Genomic DNA, 17386 nt, shown 5'->3' on the forward strand with positions numbered 1-17386 from the left:
TTCCCGCAGTACCAACACAGATTCAAACGTTGGCGGCAGGCCTTTTCGGCAACATCTAGTCGGGGGCGCACATTGCCCAACTGCATCGGCTCCTCCTCGCTTCCCATGGGGTTTTGGGCTGGCGGTGGGGATCTCCATACTGGACGTGGCTGAACACTGGCAGAAGCGGGAGGTTTCACTCCGGCTCTTCCACTCTGGCCTTGGAGCCACTGTTTTTTGTTGGCAAGCAGGGCTTCGGCTCGTAAACACTGGTTGATGAGTCTCTCAAGAGTCCCTGGGGGGTCCACCTTAGAGATTTCTTCCTGCATCTCGATGTTGAGGCCCTCGCAAAACTGTCCTCTAAGGGCTATATCGTTCCAGCCGGTGCTCTGAGCCAGCACCCAGAACTCGGCTATGTACCGGGACAACGGCCTGTCCCCTTGGAAGAGACGCCGGAGTTTATGGCCGGCCGCCTCCTCGTCGTCCTCGATCCCCCAGGTCTTTCTAAGGTGGTTCAAGAAATTTTGCGCGGTGCTTAGATGCGTGGAACCCGCGTCATATAGCGCCGTCGCCCAAGTGGCTGCAGGCCCATCTAGGAGACTGTAGATCCACGCCACTTTGACATCTTCTTGGGGAAACTCGGCTTGGCGGGCTTCTAAGTACGCCTGGCACTGGCGACGGAAAACATGAACCTTGGAGGCTTCTCCAGAAAACTTGGTTGGTAGCGCTAGGGCAGGGAGACGGGCTCCGCGTTCCTTCAAGCCCCGTATTTCTCCCTCCTGCGTTCGGAGTGTGTCTCGGATCCTATTGAATTCTTCCTGGGAAATGGTGTAACTGGGTGGTTGAGCTTCCGCTCCGGTTCCTGTAGACATTCTGGCCTTAGGTTGTTTAGTGCTTAAGGTGGCGGAGTCAAACTGTCAGGACCCTGGCTGCAGAGCACCAATAACCTTACACAGGGGCCAGTCTCTATCTAATATCTTTATTAAAGAAATATATAAAATCAATAAAAACAAGTGATGAATATAGTTCAGAAGCAGACCTTTCAAAAGAGGTCAAATATAGTCCAAAAATGTATTGTCCAATATAAGATATTAGAGTTCAAAGTTTTAATCCACTTGACCGAAACACACACTTTGCCAAGCAATAGTGTGGGGAATTAGCAGAGTCCTAGAGTTCAATGAAGCTTGACAACAAGGCTGGAATTAAACTTGATTCTTGGCTAGATTCATAACTGGAAACAAAGGCAAAACATGAGCGTGGAGCAGGGTCCGTGGTAAAACTGCAAGGCTAGGCAAGGCTTGAAAACTTGATCCGAGAAGCAAGGAACTGGGGTACGAAGTCCACACACGATCTCTCTCCTGAAGCTGATCAATTGACTCCGCAAAGAATTCCTCGCGCCAACCACCTATATTGGGTCTCGTTTTCCCGCCAACAGAACTCTTTCCCTAGAGAACGAGAAGCGAAACCCAACTCTGTCCAGATGTGTGACTCCTTAGAATTTCCCAAGGGAAGCAAGCCTAATCAGCTTGATTTCTGGCAGCAATGCGTAAACTCCTCCGCTGAGCTTCTCTGTTTCCCCTTTCTCTGGAATAAGATTCTTTTCTGGGAAACGGGGGGGGGGGAGTTCTGCCCAAGGCCTGTTTGGCTGAATTCTTGAGGACAAACATCAACATCCTGCAGGTGAAGAGACTCCGGCTCTTGCTGAACCGGCGAAAACCCCATGTTTTCCTCTTCGTCTGCCACAATAGTACTAGGAACAGGACTACAAGGCCCATGAGTCATCACATAACAAGACTTTATACTCTGTGGCAATATCTATCCAGAACTGCATAGACTCAAAGATTTCTTTCCTCACAAGAGACTTCATAGTGGCAACAAGAGGAAAAGAGATCAATTTTGTCTATTAATAAAATATTTTGTTTTACATAACACAGTGTCCAATCTGTCCTTCGTGCTATGGGTCCTTCCAGTTCATTTAGTTAACCATGGAGGCAGAACATGACCCTATATGAAACTTACTGTAAGATTTTCTTGGCAGAGTTTGTTCATAGAGGGGGTTGTCATTGCTTTCCTCTGAAGCCAAGAGAGTGTGGCTTGTGCAAGGCCATCCTGTTGATTTTCATGACCAAGTCAAGATTTAAAAACCCTGGTCTCCAGAACTCTATTTTGGCACCCAAACCACAATGCCATGCTGACTTTCAGCATGGTATACAATGGATTAGTAACACTGTTGGCTCTATTGTTTCCTTTAGCATGTACCAAAACAGGTGTAACTATTGCTGCAGTGGCAATAGCTCTGCCTAACTTCAATACACTTCTCAGAGAAGAAGGCTTAATTTTAAACAGTGACATCACAATGACAGGAAAAAATATTGCGTGCCTTATGCCACAGAAATAAGAAGACCAAAGCTATTCAAATATTGACTTCTATAAAATAAAGAGTTTGACACCTGTCACAATCTTGTATGACCCTTTTGCAGGACTTCTGTCTCGTTCCTCCCCAAAACTTCTCAATGCTTGTGGGTGCCCCCACAACCATTTTAAGGCTTGAGAACAGGGATGTTTTCCAGGAAAGAAAAAAGATACTTCATTGCCTACTTGGCTCTTTAAGTACTCATACAATACTTACTTAGTAAGACTAGTATACTTGCTGGAGATCAGGGTCTGATCTTTGTTCCTGGCTGCAAAATACCAGTAGGATATCCAGTGCTGGATGCATTCTTATGCAGCACATTTGAAAGCTCATATGTGAAGAACAAACAGGGTTCTGGCTATTATCACACACCACCAACAAACATTTGGGTACACACAGAATTAAAACAAACTCTTCACAAATGATTAAATGTTTTAATGCCTTTCTTGCCAAACAGATGAAATTATAGTTTAAAACAGCCCCTGTTTAACAGCCCAGCAAAGTGAATGTAACGCTCAGCAGAAATACCATACAAGTAGGGTTTAAATGGTATATTTCATAAGGACTGGATCAAGACGAGTAAACTTCTTTTCATGCCAAGTGATGGTTTTTCCCATTCTTAACTGAAGTGCACAAGTTTTCAAGTATTGTAACATATCGTCCAATACAATACAAAAGCCTTTTGTTATAACTGACAAAGAAGCCTCATTTTGCAATGGATTGGTCCTATTGGCAAAATATATGCATCACATTTAACATTTCTTAAATGCGGGAAACTACTAGTAAGCTAGCTGCAAAAAAGTTTACTGAATATTCTAATATAAAGTTTTTAAAAATTCAATGACAAGGTGCATATGAAGCTGTACTGCCTCCGGCATCAAATTAAAGGCATTTAGGTGCACTTTAGAATTAAGGGATTATAACTGATACTGATTTGTTTATGGGATATCCATATCACGTTGGTAACATTAGACTATAACTAGATATGGCACAGGGTTCAGTTAGATTCTATATTCTGTATGGTATGCAGGGGTGGACATATTTCTTTTGATGAGACTTCTGTTGGTTAATAAGGATATGAAAATGCTGTAGCGTGGAGTGTTAGAATCAAACAACATTTCTTACTGTTAATACTTATATACTCTTTTCTTCTGAAGCTGCTTGATTTGGCTGTCCTAAGGAGTTTGTCCTTTCAGAGACTCTGCCACCATTTTCATTTGCTGAAATGAAATGAAATAATAAAGTATAAAAATGTGAAAGGTTAAGCAAGCATTACAAACCTAAAGCTAGAATGAAAAACCATTTCCAGTTTTTATTCAGACTGAGAATAAACACACAGCTATTGGAAACTTTACAACCTGGAAGAACTATCATTACAGTTCAAGCTCTCAGTTTGTGTAGCAATTTACAGATCTACTTGTAAGTTAGAGAATGGCCAGTTATGCATTATGACAATAATAATAAACATGCACAGAAAAAAGGGCAAAACACAACATCAGCTTCGCATAAAAATCTGCATATGCTAATTAATTTATGCAAATGCAAATTTAGAACAAATTAACTGTTAATAAGAAAGATCACAAAGTGGACTGTATGCCTACTCAATTTGAATTTTTAGTGTTGGGCAGCATAAAGCCTTTGATGTTCTCTCTATAAGTTCACTGTCTTTAAACTGAACTTGGACTCAACGACCCTTCAAACAGGTGATAGATACCCGGTTCACTGCAGTTCAATGGTACTCCCAGATAGGTGGATATAGGATTATAACCTTCACTGCTCATTAAAAACAATTTCAACAACACCTTGTATATGTCTATGGTAGCAGTGTATATGCAACTGCCCACATCAGCCCCAACACAAACACATAGTTCTGTCATTCTGGAGGAAAAAATAATTGAGATGGTGAAGGCAACACTCATAGTGAATTGGAGGGAAAGTAAGGAGTGTGTTAACTACTCAGAGCTAAAGTCATTGACGTCATTGAGGGATTTATAACACAAAATCAACATTAAAGTATCTGAAGAGCTTTGCAAAAATGATCTCTACCACTGCATGTATGTAGGGTGGTTATATATCTTCTTGAGAACCAGAGGCTCTTGTGTGAGAGAGTATGAAGGTGCTGTAGTGTTCATGTTGTGCCTGTGATGCGGTTCACAACTGACTGTAAACAGAAAGATGAACCAGACAGACCTCTGCACTGATGAAGCAGAGCTCTAATGGTCTTATATCACATTCCCATTGCTGTAAAAGAACGCTTTGTACTCCAAGACCAATTTCCAATGGTCAAGAAAGTACTTATGCATTAAGCCCTCTGGTTGTATCCAAAAAGCAAGTAAGGTTTTGATCTTTAGAATGTAAAATATGAATGTGAAACATGGTTTACAAATATACAAAAATATGCTATGAAGCTACACTTCCAATTCAGCTTTGATGAATTAAATTTGGTTTCTGTACTATTTTGTCTGTGATCCTAGCAACAGTGGCAGAAAGAAAACATATTTGAGAGGTGAATAATAGCATTAAAATTTTCCTTTAGGCACCTTTCCTGCTCCTTTTAGTCAAGTGCCTTTTTTCTCTCTCAAAAAAGCTGCAGCTAAATTAATTAATTGTAAAACATCGACAAAGGGAGACTACAGTAGTAATGTGGAATCCATGACCCATCAAACTGGGACTAATTTATTTATCTTGGAGCAATCTTCTCTAGCTCTCAACATTATTGTGCTGTGATTTATAGTAAATGTAGACAAATAAAACCTATGGTCTTATTTGCTGTGCTGCCTGTATTCAACACAAATTCTAGAAAATAAGCATGCTGTATTATAGGCATGCAGAATATCGCAGCAGTGATGTTTCACCAAATATAAAATACAATACTAAAATTATGACTCTTCAAAGCCTCTTTTTATAATCATGGTATTTCCTTCTGTGTTGATCTGTTGGGGAAGAGACATTGCTCAGTGGCAAAGAACATGTTTTGAATCCTCAAAAATACCAAGGTTTAATCCTTGGCATGTAAAACAGGGTTGGAGAAAATTCCTGCATGTAGCTGGGTGTTCAGCATAGACCAGCAGTAGATCCCACTTGATTTTGCAGCCTCCACCAAGTCATCTCAATTAATTTTCCACATCTCAAATGTTCATTCATTACAAAAGGAGTCATATGTTTCTGAAGGCCCCCAAGACATAAAATTTCACCTTCAAACAGGGCAACCAGCTCCCTTGTCCCTCACAAAGCGAGTTCAAGGAACCAGAAGTGGCTTCCAGCCTCTTTTAAGATGTAGCCTTTGCCCTCCCCTGGTATAGACAACAAAGTTCTAGATGAGCCAATGATCTGATTCTGGGTGAGGCACTTTACTAAGAAAGTTCACTGTTATTTCAACCTTTGACTATTCTTTAAGATGGGCTGGAACTATGTTTATGGATTCAGCAGAGGTTAGATACAAAAATTCCCCATGATCTCTTTGTGAGTCAACAGAAGTAAAAAAAAACTATTTAGTATCAGCGATGCTATTGGTATTTGTGTGCTTGCTTCTGGGTACATTATTGCACTCAATACAAATTAAATAATTTGTATTTGCTTCTGCTTTAGTGCAGTAATAAGAAAAAATCTAAACTTTTTTTGGTATCAAAAGTCAGTGCCTGCTCCATTCTATTATTTCTAGCAGTGATCAAGGTTTCTAATGCCTTTTGATCTGTGATTGCAAAACTGAATGCACACAATGATTAATGAGGTTATATATTTAACACACTGCTAAGGCACAATTTTGGCAAAAGAAAAGAGGAGGCAAATGTCTTCTGATGTGACCGCTGGTCACTCCCACCACAGCTCAAGCTACATTTGTAAGTAGCATCCTGAAAGAGCATGACTGGCTGGCTGACATCCTAATTAGTCACGCACTATTGTACAATAGTCTATGGCAGGTACTACTTCTAAATAAACACATATATTTAATTGATTAATTATAAATAAACAAATGGGCCAGACAATGCATTAAACACAGTGAATGAAGCTAGAAACAGATGTTAATTTCATCCAGTTTCAGAGCAGGTTTCAACTGTGAACCTCTACCTACGATAGAATCTAAAAAGATCGGTGTATTTTAGCTTAAATCTCAGACTGCTAATTACTAAGGCTTAGGAAAAGTATTTCTATGTTTTAGAATGAGGAAAAGAAAACATATGCAAGGTGGGAATCTACCCAAGCATGGTATCATTGTGGAGAGAGGTCACAGCCGCGTGGGGAGCAAATGAAGTGCTACATTTGGCCCCAGAGCCAAAAGCTCCCAGTCTCAACCTAGGCTCACCTGTCTAGTTATAACCAATACATAACAAAATGCCTTGACCTTCTTCTGTCCTCCTTACAAAGGATGAGGTAAACTGGAGTAATCACCGGGACATAGAAGCCTTCAATTTCTCAGAAATTAGGGTGCACAAAATAATATACATATACTACCTTATCTTCCAAAGATAGCTTGTCTATTTATCCCAGTCTGCTATGACTTGTAGCCTCTGTAATCCAATTCCTTGGTTCTTCTCATTTTAAGAGCAGTAAGAGACTCTTTCAATTCAAAATGATGGATGATTACCTAGGCCCCTTCTACACTGCCATGTAATCCAGATTATCAAAGCAAATATTATCTGTTTTGAACTGGATTATATGAGTCTACACTGCCATATAATCCAGTTCTAATCAGATAATCTGGATTTCATATGGCAGTGTAGAAGGGGCCCTAGAGTCATTGACATGCGAAGTCTTACTACCCATCTCTCCTAACAATCTCTCCTGACACATTAAGCATCTGAACTGAATCCAATGGTGTCATTACACTAATACGTATGTATTTGCAGCATTTGTGCAAGAGCAGAACCCAGCACAAGAGATTATTATGTGTACATTCTCTTTGGTACTAGCACGTATGCTATGGATAACTCAGCTTCATCAACTTCTGTCTAGGACAAACTCTTCCTTGTTGTTTTCAAGTGGCAAATTTAAGGATGCCTGTCTCTTCCCCACATATGAACAAATTATCTAAAGTTAGTAAAAAGTTAATTGGCATGCTAATTCATGGAGAGGCAGCTACCTGTGAACATGATACATCAAAAGTGGCAATTTCTCACACAAACACCAGTGCTAGAAGGCAGATGGCATTTCCTGAGCAATGTTTCACGCAACAGCACAACACTGGGGTTCTGGTAGAAATCATAGGCTTCAATATATATTACATTATATATTAGATTAGAAGTAATTAAATCTCATTTAGTGGCGCCGTTTCAAACTTGTGAATAGGGCAATTGGTGAAAATTAATTCCAGAAGACTAGTGGTGTTCGACTGTGAGGTGCCAGGGTACTTTTTTCTCTTTCCTTTTGGCTGTTACTGAATAAATGATTTATGGTGGGAAAGAAAAACAAGTTACCGTACTAAGGATGCTACCAGGACTAAAGGATTGTCTGCTGAGCGTTTTCATGTACAACCTCAAGGAGGATTTGTTTATGATAATAAAATCTTTTTAAACTCGAAACCTTGGTTTATTTTTCACTCTTTAGGGGGTTATTACCTGAGTACTGACACAGCACATAATATAAAAATGTATTGAGTCGGTAACACCTGCAGGCATTGTTCAATATAAACATAGAAATAGAATTAGAAAGAATCATCCGTTTACTTCCCTTTGCTGAATGCATGGATGCTGTGTTTCACTGTAAAAACTTCTTCTGTCTAATGCAAAAGTATTTCAGCAAGAAATATTTATACATGTTTACATGACGCAACCAAAGCAAAGTGCTTGCAATGGCACTGCTTTTCATGAAAGAGAAGTACATGTTCAGATTTCTTCCTGCAAACTCAGTGAGACCTGCAAGTATCCAACTTAGCTGAAGCCAGCTGCTACTTATTGCAATAATTCCTTTTGTAGGCTCATCTCTAAGCTGCAAGCAGATTAACGCATTGTCATTTATAACAAGCGCTCATCCAAGTCCAAAGGCAGTGAGGTACCATTCACACCATCAACAATGTCTTCAATTGTTGTTAACACGGGTCACAGGCAAGGGCTCCCAATCTGGAATTGGACTTTTCCAGCAGATAAGAGTGACACACATATACACTTTACATACATCTCGGCTGCCAAATATCAAGACAAATTCTGAAAGACATCCTGAAATTTCAATTCAGATTTTTATAGAAAGTAAATGATTTATACTCATTCCCACCATTATTAATTTATTTCAACAAAACACAGAAAAGGTGAACAAAACTACAGACTTTTGGGATCCATGTCATCAAAGTTGAAATACTGCATCACCTAAGGTTGTCAGGTCAGAAGCCTGAGGGCCCTTCCACACAGCCCTATATCTCAGAATATCAAGGCAGAAAATCCCACAATATCTGCTTTGAACTGGGTTATCTGAGTCCACACTGCCATATATTCCAATTCAAAGCAGAAAATGTGGGAGTTTATGCAGCTGTGCAGAAAGGCACTGAAATGTCTGGGGACAAAACCTCAAATCTAAAGATTTGTAATGGCACATGAGAACATTAAGCATAATACATTAGGCATCTGTTATAGTTATCAAATAAAAAAGCGAAGTCTAATGAATTATACCACAACCCTCAGTCAGAAATAAGGTTTTTCAGGTTCTGGACTGAGCAAAGATCAAGCAAGCAAGAGTATGACAGGGTGTAAGAAGAGGAAAAGAAGATATTTAACCAGGAGTTGTGAGAAGGATGGGGGTAATATGGTAGTATGCCTAAGTGGAGTTGAGGACATTTGTACCACACTTTTTGCTAACAATGGTGCAATCCATGTGTGCCCTTGACTGAAAGAGAAAATTATATTGTGGCTTCAACTATTTAGGGCAGGGTGAGGAAAGTGGAAACAGAAGTGGGAACATTAACAATGGAATAGGAAAAGCTACAAAACAACAATTCTATATTCAGAAACTACTGAACACAGGCAGACCTCCTGGGGACTCTACAGCAGCTGTTCCAAAGCAGCTTCTGGTACCAGAGGCCAACAGCACAGTTTGGGGTTTGTTTAAAAAAAAATCAATCAGGACAACCTCCTTGTCCTGAAATTATTCCCTCTGCCCTGAGGCGTGGAGAAGGGCCAGGTCCTGAGATGTAAGAATCCTAGTAACCAATCTTGGCTAGTATGTCTTGTCTGTCTGATGCCTCATGGTCAGATTTCTCTACCTAGTTTAATGTAATATGTCCTAATAGATTATATGTAATCATTCCCAGTCTTATAGGACTAAATCCAACATTTTCCAAATAAAGTAGACCCTTCATAGCATTATGCTTTGGATTAGGACACTGGAAGACCAGAATTTGAATGCTGTTCTGCAATGGAAACTCATTGGTGACCTTGGGCAAGCCTCACACTTTTAGCCTATAAGAAAGGCAATAGCAAACCTCCTTTGAATAAATATTGTCACAGTTGCCATAAGTCTTAATTGATTTGAAAAGACAGAACAGTAACAAAAAAGTAGACCAACTGAAATCAATGGATTTACATAAGTGGTGACTTGAACTTGTTTAGTTAACACTTACATAATCCCCATTGATTTCATTTCAATGGTTATACTCTAGCTGAGGCTAACAGATGTATTCCAAAGTATCTCCACAGCCAAAGCTGGAAAAGCCATTGCTTTATGCTGCCAAATCTACCAGGGTTGTGTCAGAGTACAGCCTACCTACTGCAAGTAAATGCATTTGGGCCCTGTTTACGCTACTTGAGTTCGAATGAAAAAAGAAACAAACAAAGAAAGATCTAGATTGAGTCTTGTAAATAGCCTCTCATTTATATTAAGTTTTTTTAGGTGAGCACAGAGAAAATGTTGATGAGGGCATCTGTGAGTGTTTAATTCCTTTATGTTAGTCATAATTCACCAACAATTTGAACTGGATTTACAAGGATTTAGTTGTATGGCTGACATATTATTACAATGGGTCATCCATATTCACATATTCTGTATGCACAGATTAAACTATCCACAGCTTCAAAATATTTTTAATCAAAAAAGCAAACCTTTATTTTTCCATTTTATATAAGTGACAGCATTTTACTATAGTGCTGTAGATGATGAGCACCCATATATTTTTGTATCCACACCAGTGTGTGTGTGTGTCCTAGATTCAAATCCAGGGGTCCTCAAACTTTTAAAGCCGAGGGCCGGTCCACAATCCTTCAGACTGTTGAGGGGCCGAATTATCATTTGGGAAAAAAATGAACAAATTCCTATGCACACTGCACATATCTTATTTGTAGTGCAAAACAACAACAACAATGAAAGACCAATACAGTATTTAAAAATGAAAATAATTTTAACCAACATAAACCTATCAGGATTTCAATAGGAAGTGTGGGCTTGCTTCTGGCCAATGAGATAGTCAGGTTAATTAGGATTGTTGTTGTTGTTGTTGTTGTTGTTGTTGTTGTTGTTGTGTGCCCTCAAGTCATTTCAGACTTTGGGCGAGCTTAAGTCCAAAATTATTTATTTATTAATTTACTACATTTATTTACTACATTTATATCCCAACCTTCTCACCCTGAAGGGAACTCAGAGCAGCTGTATGTACATACAATATATTATACTAGCTGTGCCCGGCCACGCGTTGCTGTGGCGAAGTCTGGTGGTCTGGGAAATAAAGTATTGAGGAATTGGTGGTAGTTAAGGGCAAGGGTAAAGGTTTCCCCTGACATTAAGTCCAGTCATGTCTGACTCTGGAGGTTGGTGCTCATCTCCATTTCTAAGCCGAAGAGCCGGCGTTGTCCGTAGACTCCTCCAAGGTCATGTGGGATGACTACATGGAGCGGTGTTACCTTCCCGCCAGAGCAGTACCTATTGATGCACTCACATTTGCATGTTTTCGAACTTCTGGGTTGGCAGAAGCTGGAGCTAACAGTGGGGGCTCTCTCCGCTCCCCCAATTCAAACCTGTGGCCTTTCAGTCCAGAAGTTTAGCAGCTCAGCGCTTTAACACGCTGCACCATCAGGGGATATTATTTCCTAAAGGTTGTGAATATACAAAATTTTTGATTGTTTTTGTCTGTTGGAGGCAAGTATGAATGCTGGAATGAGGAAAAATGATTAGCATGTAATGGCCTTGTAGCTTTAAAGCCTGGCTGTTTCCTCCCTGAGTGAATTTTTTGTTGGGAGGTGTTAGCTGGCCCTGATTGTTTCCCGTGTGGAATTCCCTTGTTTTCAGAGAGGTGTTGTTTGCGATATTTTATGTGCTTCTACTGTCTGTGGTCCTGAGAAAACAGAGGAATTGCCAGACTTTGATGATGGGAATACTTTGTTGGGAGGTGTTAGCTGGCCCTGATTGTTTCTTGTCTGGAATTCCCTTGTTTTCAGAGTGGTGTTGTTTGTGATATTTTATGTGCTTCTAGTGTCTGTGGGCGTCAGAAAAGAGGATTTGCCAGACTTTGATGATGGGAATACTTTGTTGGGAGGTGTTAGCTGGCCCTGATTGTTTCTTGTCTGGAATTCCCTTGTTTTCAGAGTGGTGTTGTTTGTGATATTTTATGTGCTTCTAGTGTCTGTGGGCGTCAGAAAAGAGGATTTGCCAGACTTTGATGATGGGAATACTTTGTTGGGAGGTGTTAGCTGGCCCTGATTGTTTCCTGTCTGGAATTCCCTTGTTTTCAGAGTGGTGTTGTTTGTGATATTTTATGTGCTTCTAGTGTCTGTGGGCGTCAGAGAACAGAGAATTTGGCAGACTTTGGTGATGGGTATACTTTGTTGGGAGGTGTTAGCTGGCCCTGATTGTTTCCTGTGTTGAATTTCCCTGTTTTCAGAGTGTTGTTCTTTATTGAGTGTTCTGATTTTAGAGATTATATTGTTGTGCATTATTGTACCACAGTAATTATTTCATCTTACAATAGAATCTCAGTTATCCAACATTTGGTAATGCAATGTTCTGGATTATCCAACGTAGTGTGCGTTTTAGTAGTCAATTTTTTTGTAGTCAGTGTTTTAAATTGTGATACTTTTTCTGTCAAATTTGTTGTATAACATGATGTTTTGGTGGCTAATTTGTATAACGATTACCTAATTTGATGTTTAATTGGGTTTTCCTGAATCTGTTCTTATTATCCAAGAGATTCAGTTATGCAATGTTGTGCAGGGATGTTTATGTTGGATAAGTGAGATTCTACTGTATATTTATAATTTTGTAAGGAAGGCGTTTGCGTCATCCCCGGGCACTGGAAAAGGGTAAATAAATAAGAGAAGAGGAGAAGAAGGCGCTCTGTACCTGCTCAGGGGCCAGGCGGGAGGCGTGGTGGGGTAAGGTCTGCCCTTCTCCTTTGCCCCTCCATCCCGGCCCTCCCTCTCCTACCGAAGGCGGCGCCGGTGTGGTGGTGGGTTGGCAGGCCTGGTAGGCCAGGGAAGAGCGGGCTCCGGTGGAGGCGCAGGCCCGGGGCGTAGCGGCTTCCTCCCCGCCTCGCGCTTCCCGGTGCCGGCCTCCATGTTCTTCCCGCGGAGGAGGATAGGAGGAGGCCTGAGCAGCGGCGAGGAGGAGGAGGGGGAGAACGGGGCCGGGAAGGCGGGCGATGGGGCGCTCATCCGCCGCTGCAGGGCCGAGAGGAAGGAAAAGGGGTGGGAAAGGAACCTCCACACACACAGAGAGAGGCAGGACTCGCTTTCCCAAGCGCCTCACGCGGAGGTAACATTGTTGGCGCGAAACACCGGGAAGGTACTGAGGGAGGGGGAAAGTAGCCTTTTTTGTTTCCCAGGCGAGATGTGAGGCCAGGGGCGGGCCAGCATAGGCCCTCCGGGTGTTTTGGAGTGGAACTCCCAATTCGAGGATGGGGAGCTCAGCCTCGTGAGGCGGAGATGTGCCTTCTCCTGGCGAGTCTCTGGCTTCGGCGGTGGAGGCGGCGATAGAGGGGGAGGGAGGGGGGACGGTTTTGTGTGTGCACGCGCACGCGGGGGAAGAGTTGGGAGGATTGTGTTTGTGCGCATGCGCACATCGCCTGTTGTGTTTTTTTGGTGTTGTGATTGTGTTTTTTGTTTGTTTGTGTTGTATCTTACTGGAGGCGGGGATGATGGATTGCGTTGCCAATTTTCGAGTTTGGGGGGGCTGTAGATTTGTTGTTTTGTCCATCGCCGTGATGCCATCACTCTTTTATATATATAGATTATTAGCAAAGCACCATATTAGCATTATACAGTAGAGTCTCACTAATCCAAGCTAAACGGGCCGGCAGAAGCTTGGATAAGCAAATATCTTGGATTATAAGGACTGATCAAGGAAAAGCCTATTAAACATCAAATTAGGTTATGATTTTACAAATTAAGCACCAAAACTTCATGTTATACAACAAATTTGACAGAAAAAGTAGTTCAATATGCAGTAATGTTATGTTGTAATTACTGTATTTACGAATTTAGCACCAAAATATCACGATATATTGGAAACTGACTACAAAAATGGCTTGGATTATCCAGAGGCTTGGATAAGCGAGGCTTGGATTAGTGAGACTCTACTGTATATTACTATATTGAACTATACCACTATACTGTAATATTATATGTAATATACAACATATAATTAATATTATTATATGGTATTATTATTAATATTATATTGTATAAAATGACAATATTATTATCAATATCATATGTATATAGTAAAAGGTAAAGGTTTTCCCCTGACGTTAAGTCCAGTCATGTCTGACTCTGGGGCATCGTGCTCATCTCCATTTCTAAGCCGAAGAGCCGGTGTTGTCCGTAGACACCTCCAAGGTAATGTGGCCAGCATGACTGCATGGAGCACCGTTACCTTCCTGCTGGAGCGGTACCTATTGATCTACTCACATTTGCATGTTTTCGAACTGCTAGGTTGGCAGGAGCTGGGGCTAACAGCGATCACTCATTCGGCTCCCGGGATTTGAACCCGGGACCTTTTGGTCCACAAGTTCAGCAGCTCAGTGCTTTAACACACTTCGCCACCAGGGCTCCCCATATGTATATACAATATATTATTAAAACTGATATAAAAATATTATATTATAAATGAGGGCGGGGGCCAGATAAATGACCTTGGAGGGCCCCATCCGGCCCCCGGGCCTTAGTTTGGGGACCCCTGTTCAAATCCCACCGCATACCAAGGGGCCACTATACGTTGTGGAGTATGTATTTTCATCATTTCTTCAACCAAACGAACAGTGTTTTCGGTTTTGTCCTTACTACAGATGTGAAAGGTTCACTTATAATTAGGAAAAGCAAAGTCACCATTGAACCTTTTAATGCCACATGCGGGGCCTTCAAATCAGGCTATGAAACAAGGCCAGCATATGCAACTCTGCCCTTGTATTTAAAGTTTGCTCAAAGCAAAGTAAGCCTTACAAAAGACCATGAGGGAGAGAAGGAAAGAAGTGCAGTTAAAACATGGAACACCTGCACTGAGATTACGTGGCAGTTTGGAATGCACCATCAGTGAGGCTATGCCCATCACACGTCTCCAACCAGAGTCAAGTTCTTGTGTCTGTGAGCGTGGACCTTCAAATCACCTATCAACTTATGGCAATCCCATGAATTTCACAGGGTTTTTTTTATAGCAATGAATACTCAGAGGTGGTTCTGCCAGCTTCTTCTTCTGTTATTCATTGGTCTCCCACCCAACCAAGATCAAACCGGATTTTGTACACTCAGGATGTTTGGACTCCTCTGAGAGCCAATGCGATGTACTGATTTGAGAGTTGGACTATGCCTGGAGCCCAGAGTCCAAATCACCATTCAGCCATGGAAACCCACTGGAAAACCTTGGACAAATCACATTATCTTAACCTCAGAGGAAGGTAAAGACAAACACTCTCTGAACACGCCAAAAAACCTAAATGGTAAGTCAGAAAACCACCTATTAAAATGTACAGGCTAATTCCAAAATCCCTCCTTGCAAAATACCTCTGCTTTGAGGGCCCCTATGAACAAGACACTAACAAAATAGGCTGCTTTAGAAAGAGGCCCAGAAAGAAACCAGAAATCGCTTCCACTTATGAAAAAGGCCATCCAATCTCAAAACATGACAAACTGCCCCTGTGCCCTTCAGAGTGCATAGGGAGCATTTTCAAGATTATAATAAGTAAAAATTGCATTCAGGAAACCTCAAAAACATCCTCAGGGAACTATATGCCGCCCATAGGTTGTACTTCCCTCACTCCTACTTTAATAGTTGTAGTCCAGAGAAAAAAACTGAATACAGCCAAGAAATCCGTGTCCACAGTGGAGTGGCAATAGGATGGCTCCTGGCTTTTTCCTCAAAGCACTTCATCTCTTAAACTCAGCACATGCCTTTCCCAACAAAAAGGATTTGGCAAGCTACACTGGAAACTCTTGCTGCCAGAAAAAAGTAATAGGAGACGTTGCCACTGAGATCTGATGCATGTATCTATTGTACATAAAGAAAAACTATTTGTAAAGAACTCCTAGAATTTGTAAAATAAAAAAGGACACCAATAAATGAGCAAATGGAATACTGCATTTGGTGAAATATCCTAAAATGAACAATTCAAATTATTGGCTCAGGCACAGTAAAATATCTTTAAACTTAACAAATGTCATAGACAGAACGCCACCAAATAGAGTAAAACACAGTTTATTGAGGTTACAGAACTAAGAATGCCCGTAATAAACAAAAAACAGGGCAAACACTTGACTTCAGTGTGATAAGTAACAGAAAACTGCTCCGTTTGAGCTAAAACAGTTCAAAAGAATAAGCCGGATTAAACAGAAGTTTAATCCGGGTTAAATCAAAAGTGCTTACTTCAGCCAGGCAAATAAAGCAAACAAAAGAGGATTAACAGAGGTCCGAATGAAAACAATAAACTGGCAGCAGATTCTTCTCTGCTACTCAAAAACTAGAGCTGAGTAAATCAGACTGTTTAGACGACGGAGGTCCAAGGTATCCAGCAAACGAATCACACCCGTCTTCAGGAAGTTCCCCAACAAGAGCCCAAGCGTTCGTCCAGATTACCTTGCCCAACGCAATTAGCCATTGATCCTAAACCCCATTTTATCCCAGTTCAAACTTCATCATCGCTATCAGCTGCCATCCCAATTCCAGGTGTCCCATCATCATCATCCTCATCAGAGCTACAACGCCTTTGACTACGCCCCACAGCATCCCCAGCTGTGGATCCCGCTCCATCCCTCCAGCCCGTCCATGGGTCTGATCCTGCAACCCGCCAATCGCCTCCCATGCTTTGATTGCCGGTGACACCCAAATCCTCCCTTGCATGAGTCCATTCCATGTCATCCTCCTCCGAGCTAACCATTTCTTCCTCCATTCCCTCGGTAAAACCCTCAAAGGAGTCCTCATCTGTTGGTTCTGCAAATAGATCCCGGAGCCGTTTCCTTTCACGCTCCTCAAAAGAGTCTGACTCTCGAGGAGTCTTACGACCCCTTCTCCTAGTATCAGAGCCCGAAGGCTCAACCATAACAACAAAAACCTCAATATTTATTTGGATTATTGGTAAAGATATGTAGTCACCAATACCTAAATCAAAAAAATCTTTATAAGTAATATATCGATTCAAACATATACGCTTATCAGGAAATTCCATCCATTCTTTTAAAAGGCACGTCTAACAATTTTGGTTAGCTAGTCCCCTTGTAAAATTCTTAGCTGAGAGTTTCATTCTCTTTAAGGTTGTTCTCATAATGAAAAATAGACCGGCTCTGATTTTACACAGAAGGAGGAGCAGTCATAGACTCCTTAAAACATTTAGATGAGAACATAATGAAACAGAGAAGAAAACGCGAATCAGATTGGAAAAATCCACATTAAGCACTGTCTGTTTTGTGGCAAACTTGGAAATATACTTTATTCGTTTAAAAAAGAAAGCTCTCCAAGCAGCACGAAGAATACAATCTACCATGGCAACCAACCTGAACTGTCTTCTGGCACTCTCTGAATAAGCATTTATGAGGGGATTAATTCAATGCATGCACTGATGAAAGGACTCTTGAGATCTGTATCAGTCTCCCACGT

General features: G+C 41.2%; 1 protein-coding gene across 6 annotated transcripts in view; it reads right to left on the reverse strand.

Annotated features, from left to right (window-relative positions):
- Nucleotides 1-2812: 2812 nt before the first annotated feature.
- Nucleotides 2813-17386, reverse strand: part of ano10 (anoctamin 10) — an 80606-nt gene continuing 66032 nt past the window's right edge. For all 6 annotated transcript variants that reach the window (XM_008121283.3, XM_008121301.3, XM_008121272.3 and 3 more), the window contains one exon: nucleotides 2813-3612. In XM_008121283.3, coding sequence (XP_008119490.1) covers nucleotides 3568-3612 — 45 coding nt within the window. In that variant the 3' untranslated portion in view covers nucleotides 2813-3567. The remainder of the gene's footprint in view (nucleotides 3613-17386) is intronic.

Source organism: Anolis carolinensis, chromosome 6, assembly GCF_035594765.1.
Source record: "Anolis carolinensis isolate JA03-04 chromosome 6, rAnoCar3.1.pri, whole genome shotgun sequence".
NCBI classification, from domain to species: domain Eukaryota; kingdom Metazoa; phylum Chordata; class Lepidosauria; order Squamata; family Dactyloidae; genus Anolis; species Anolis carolinensis.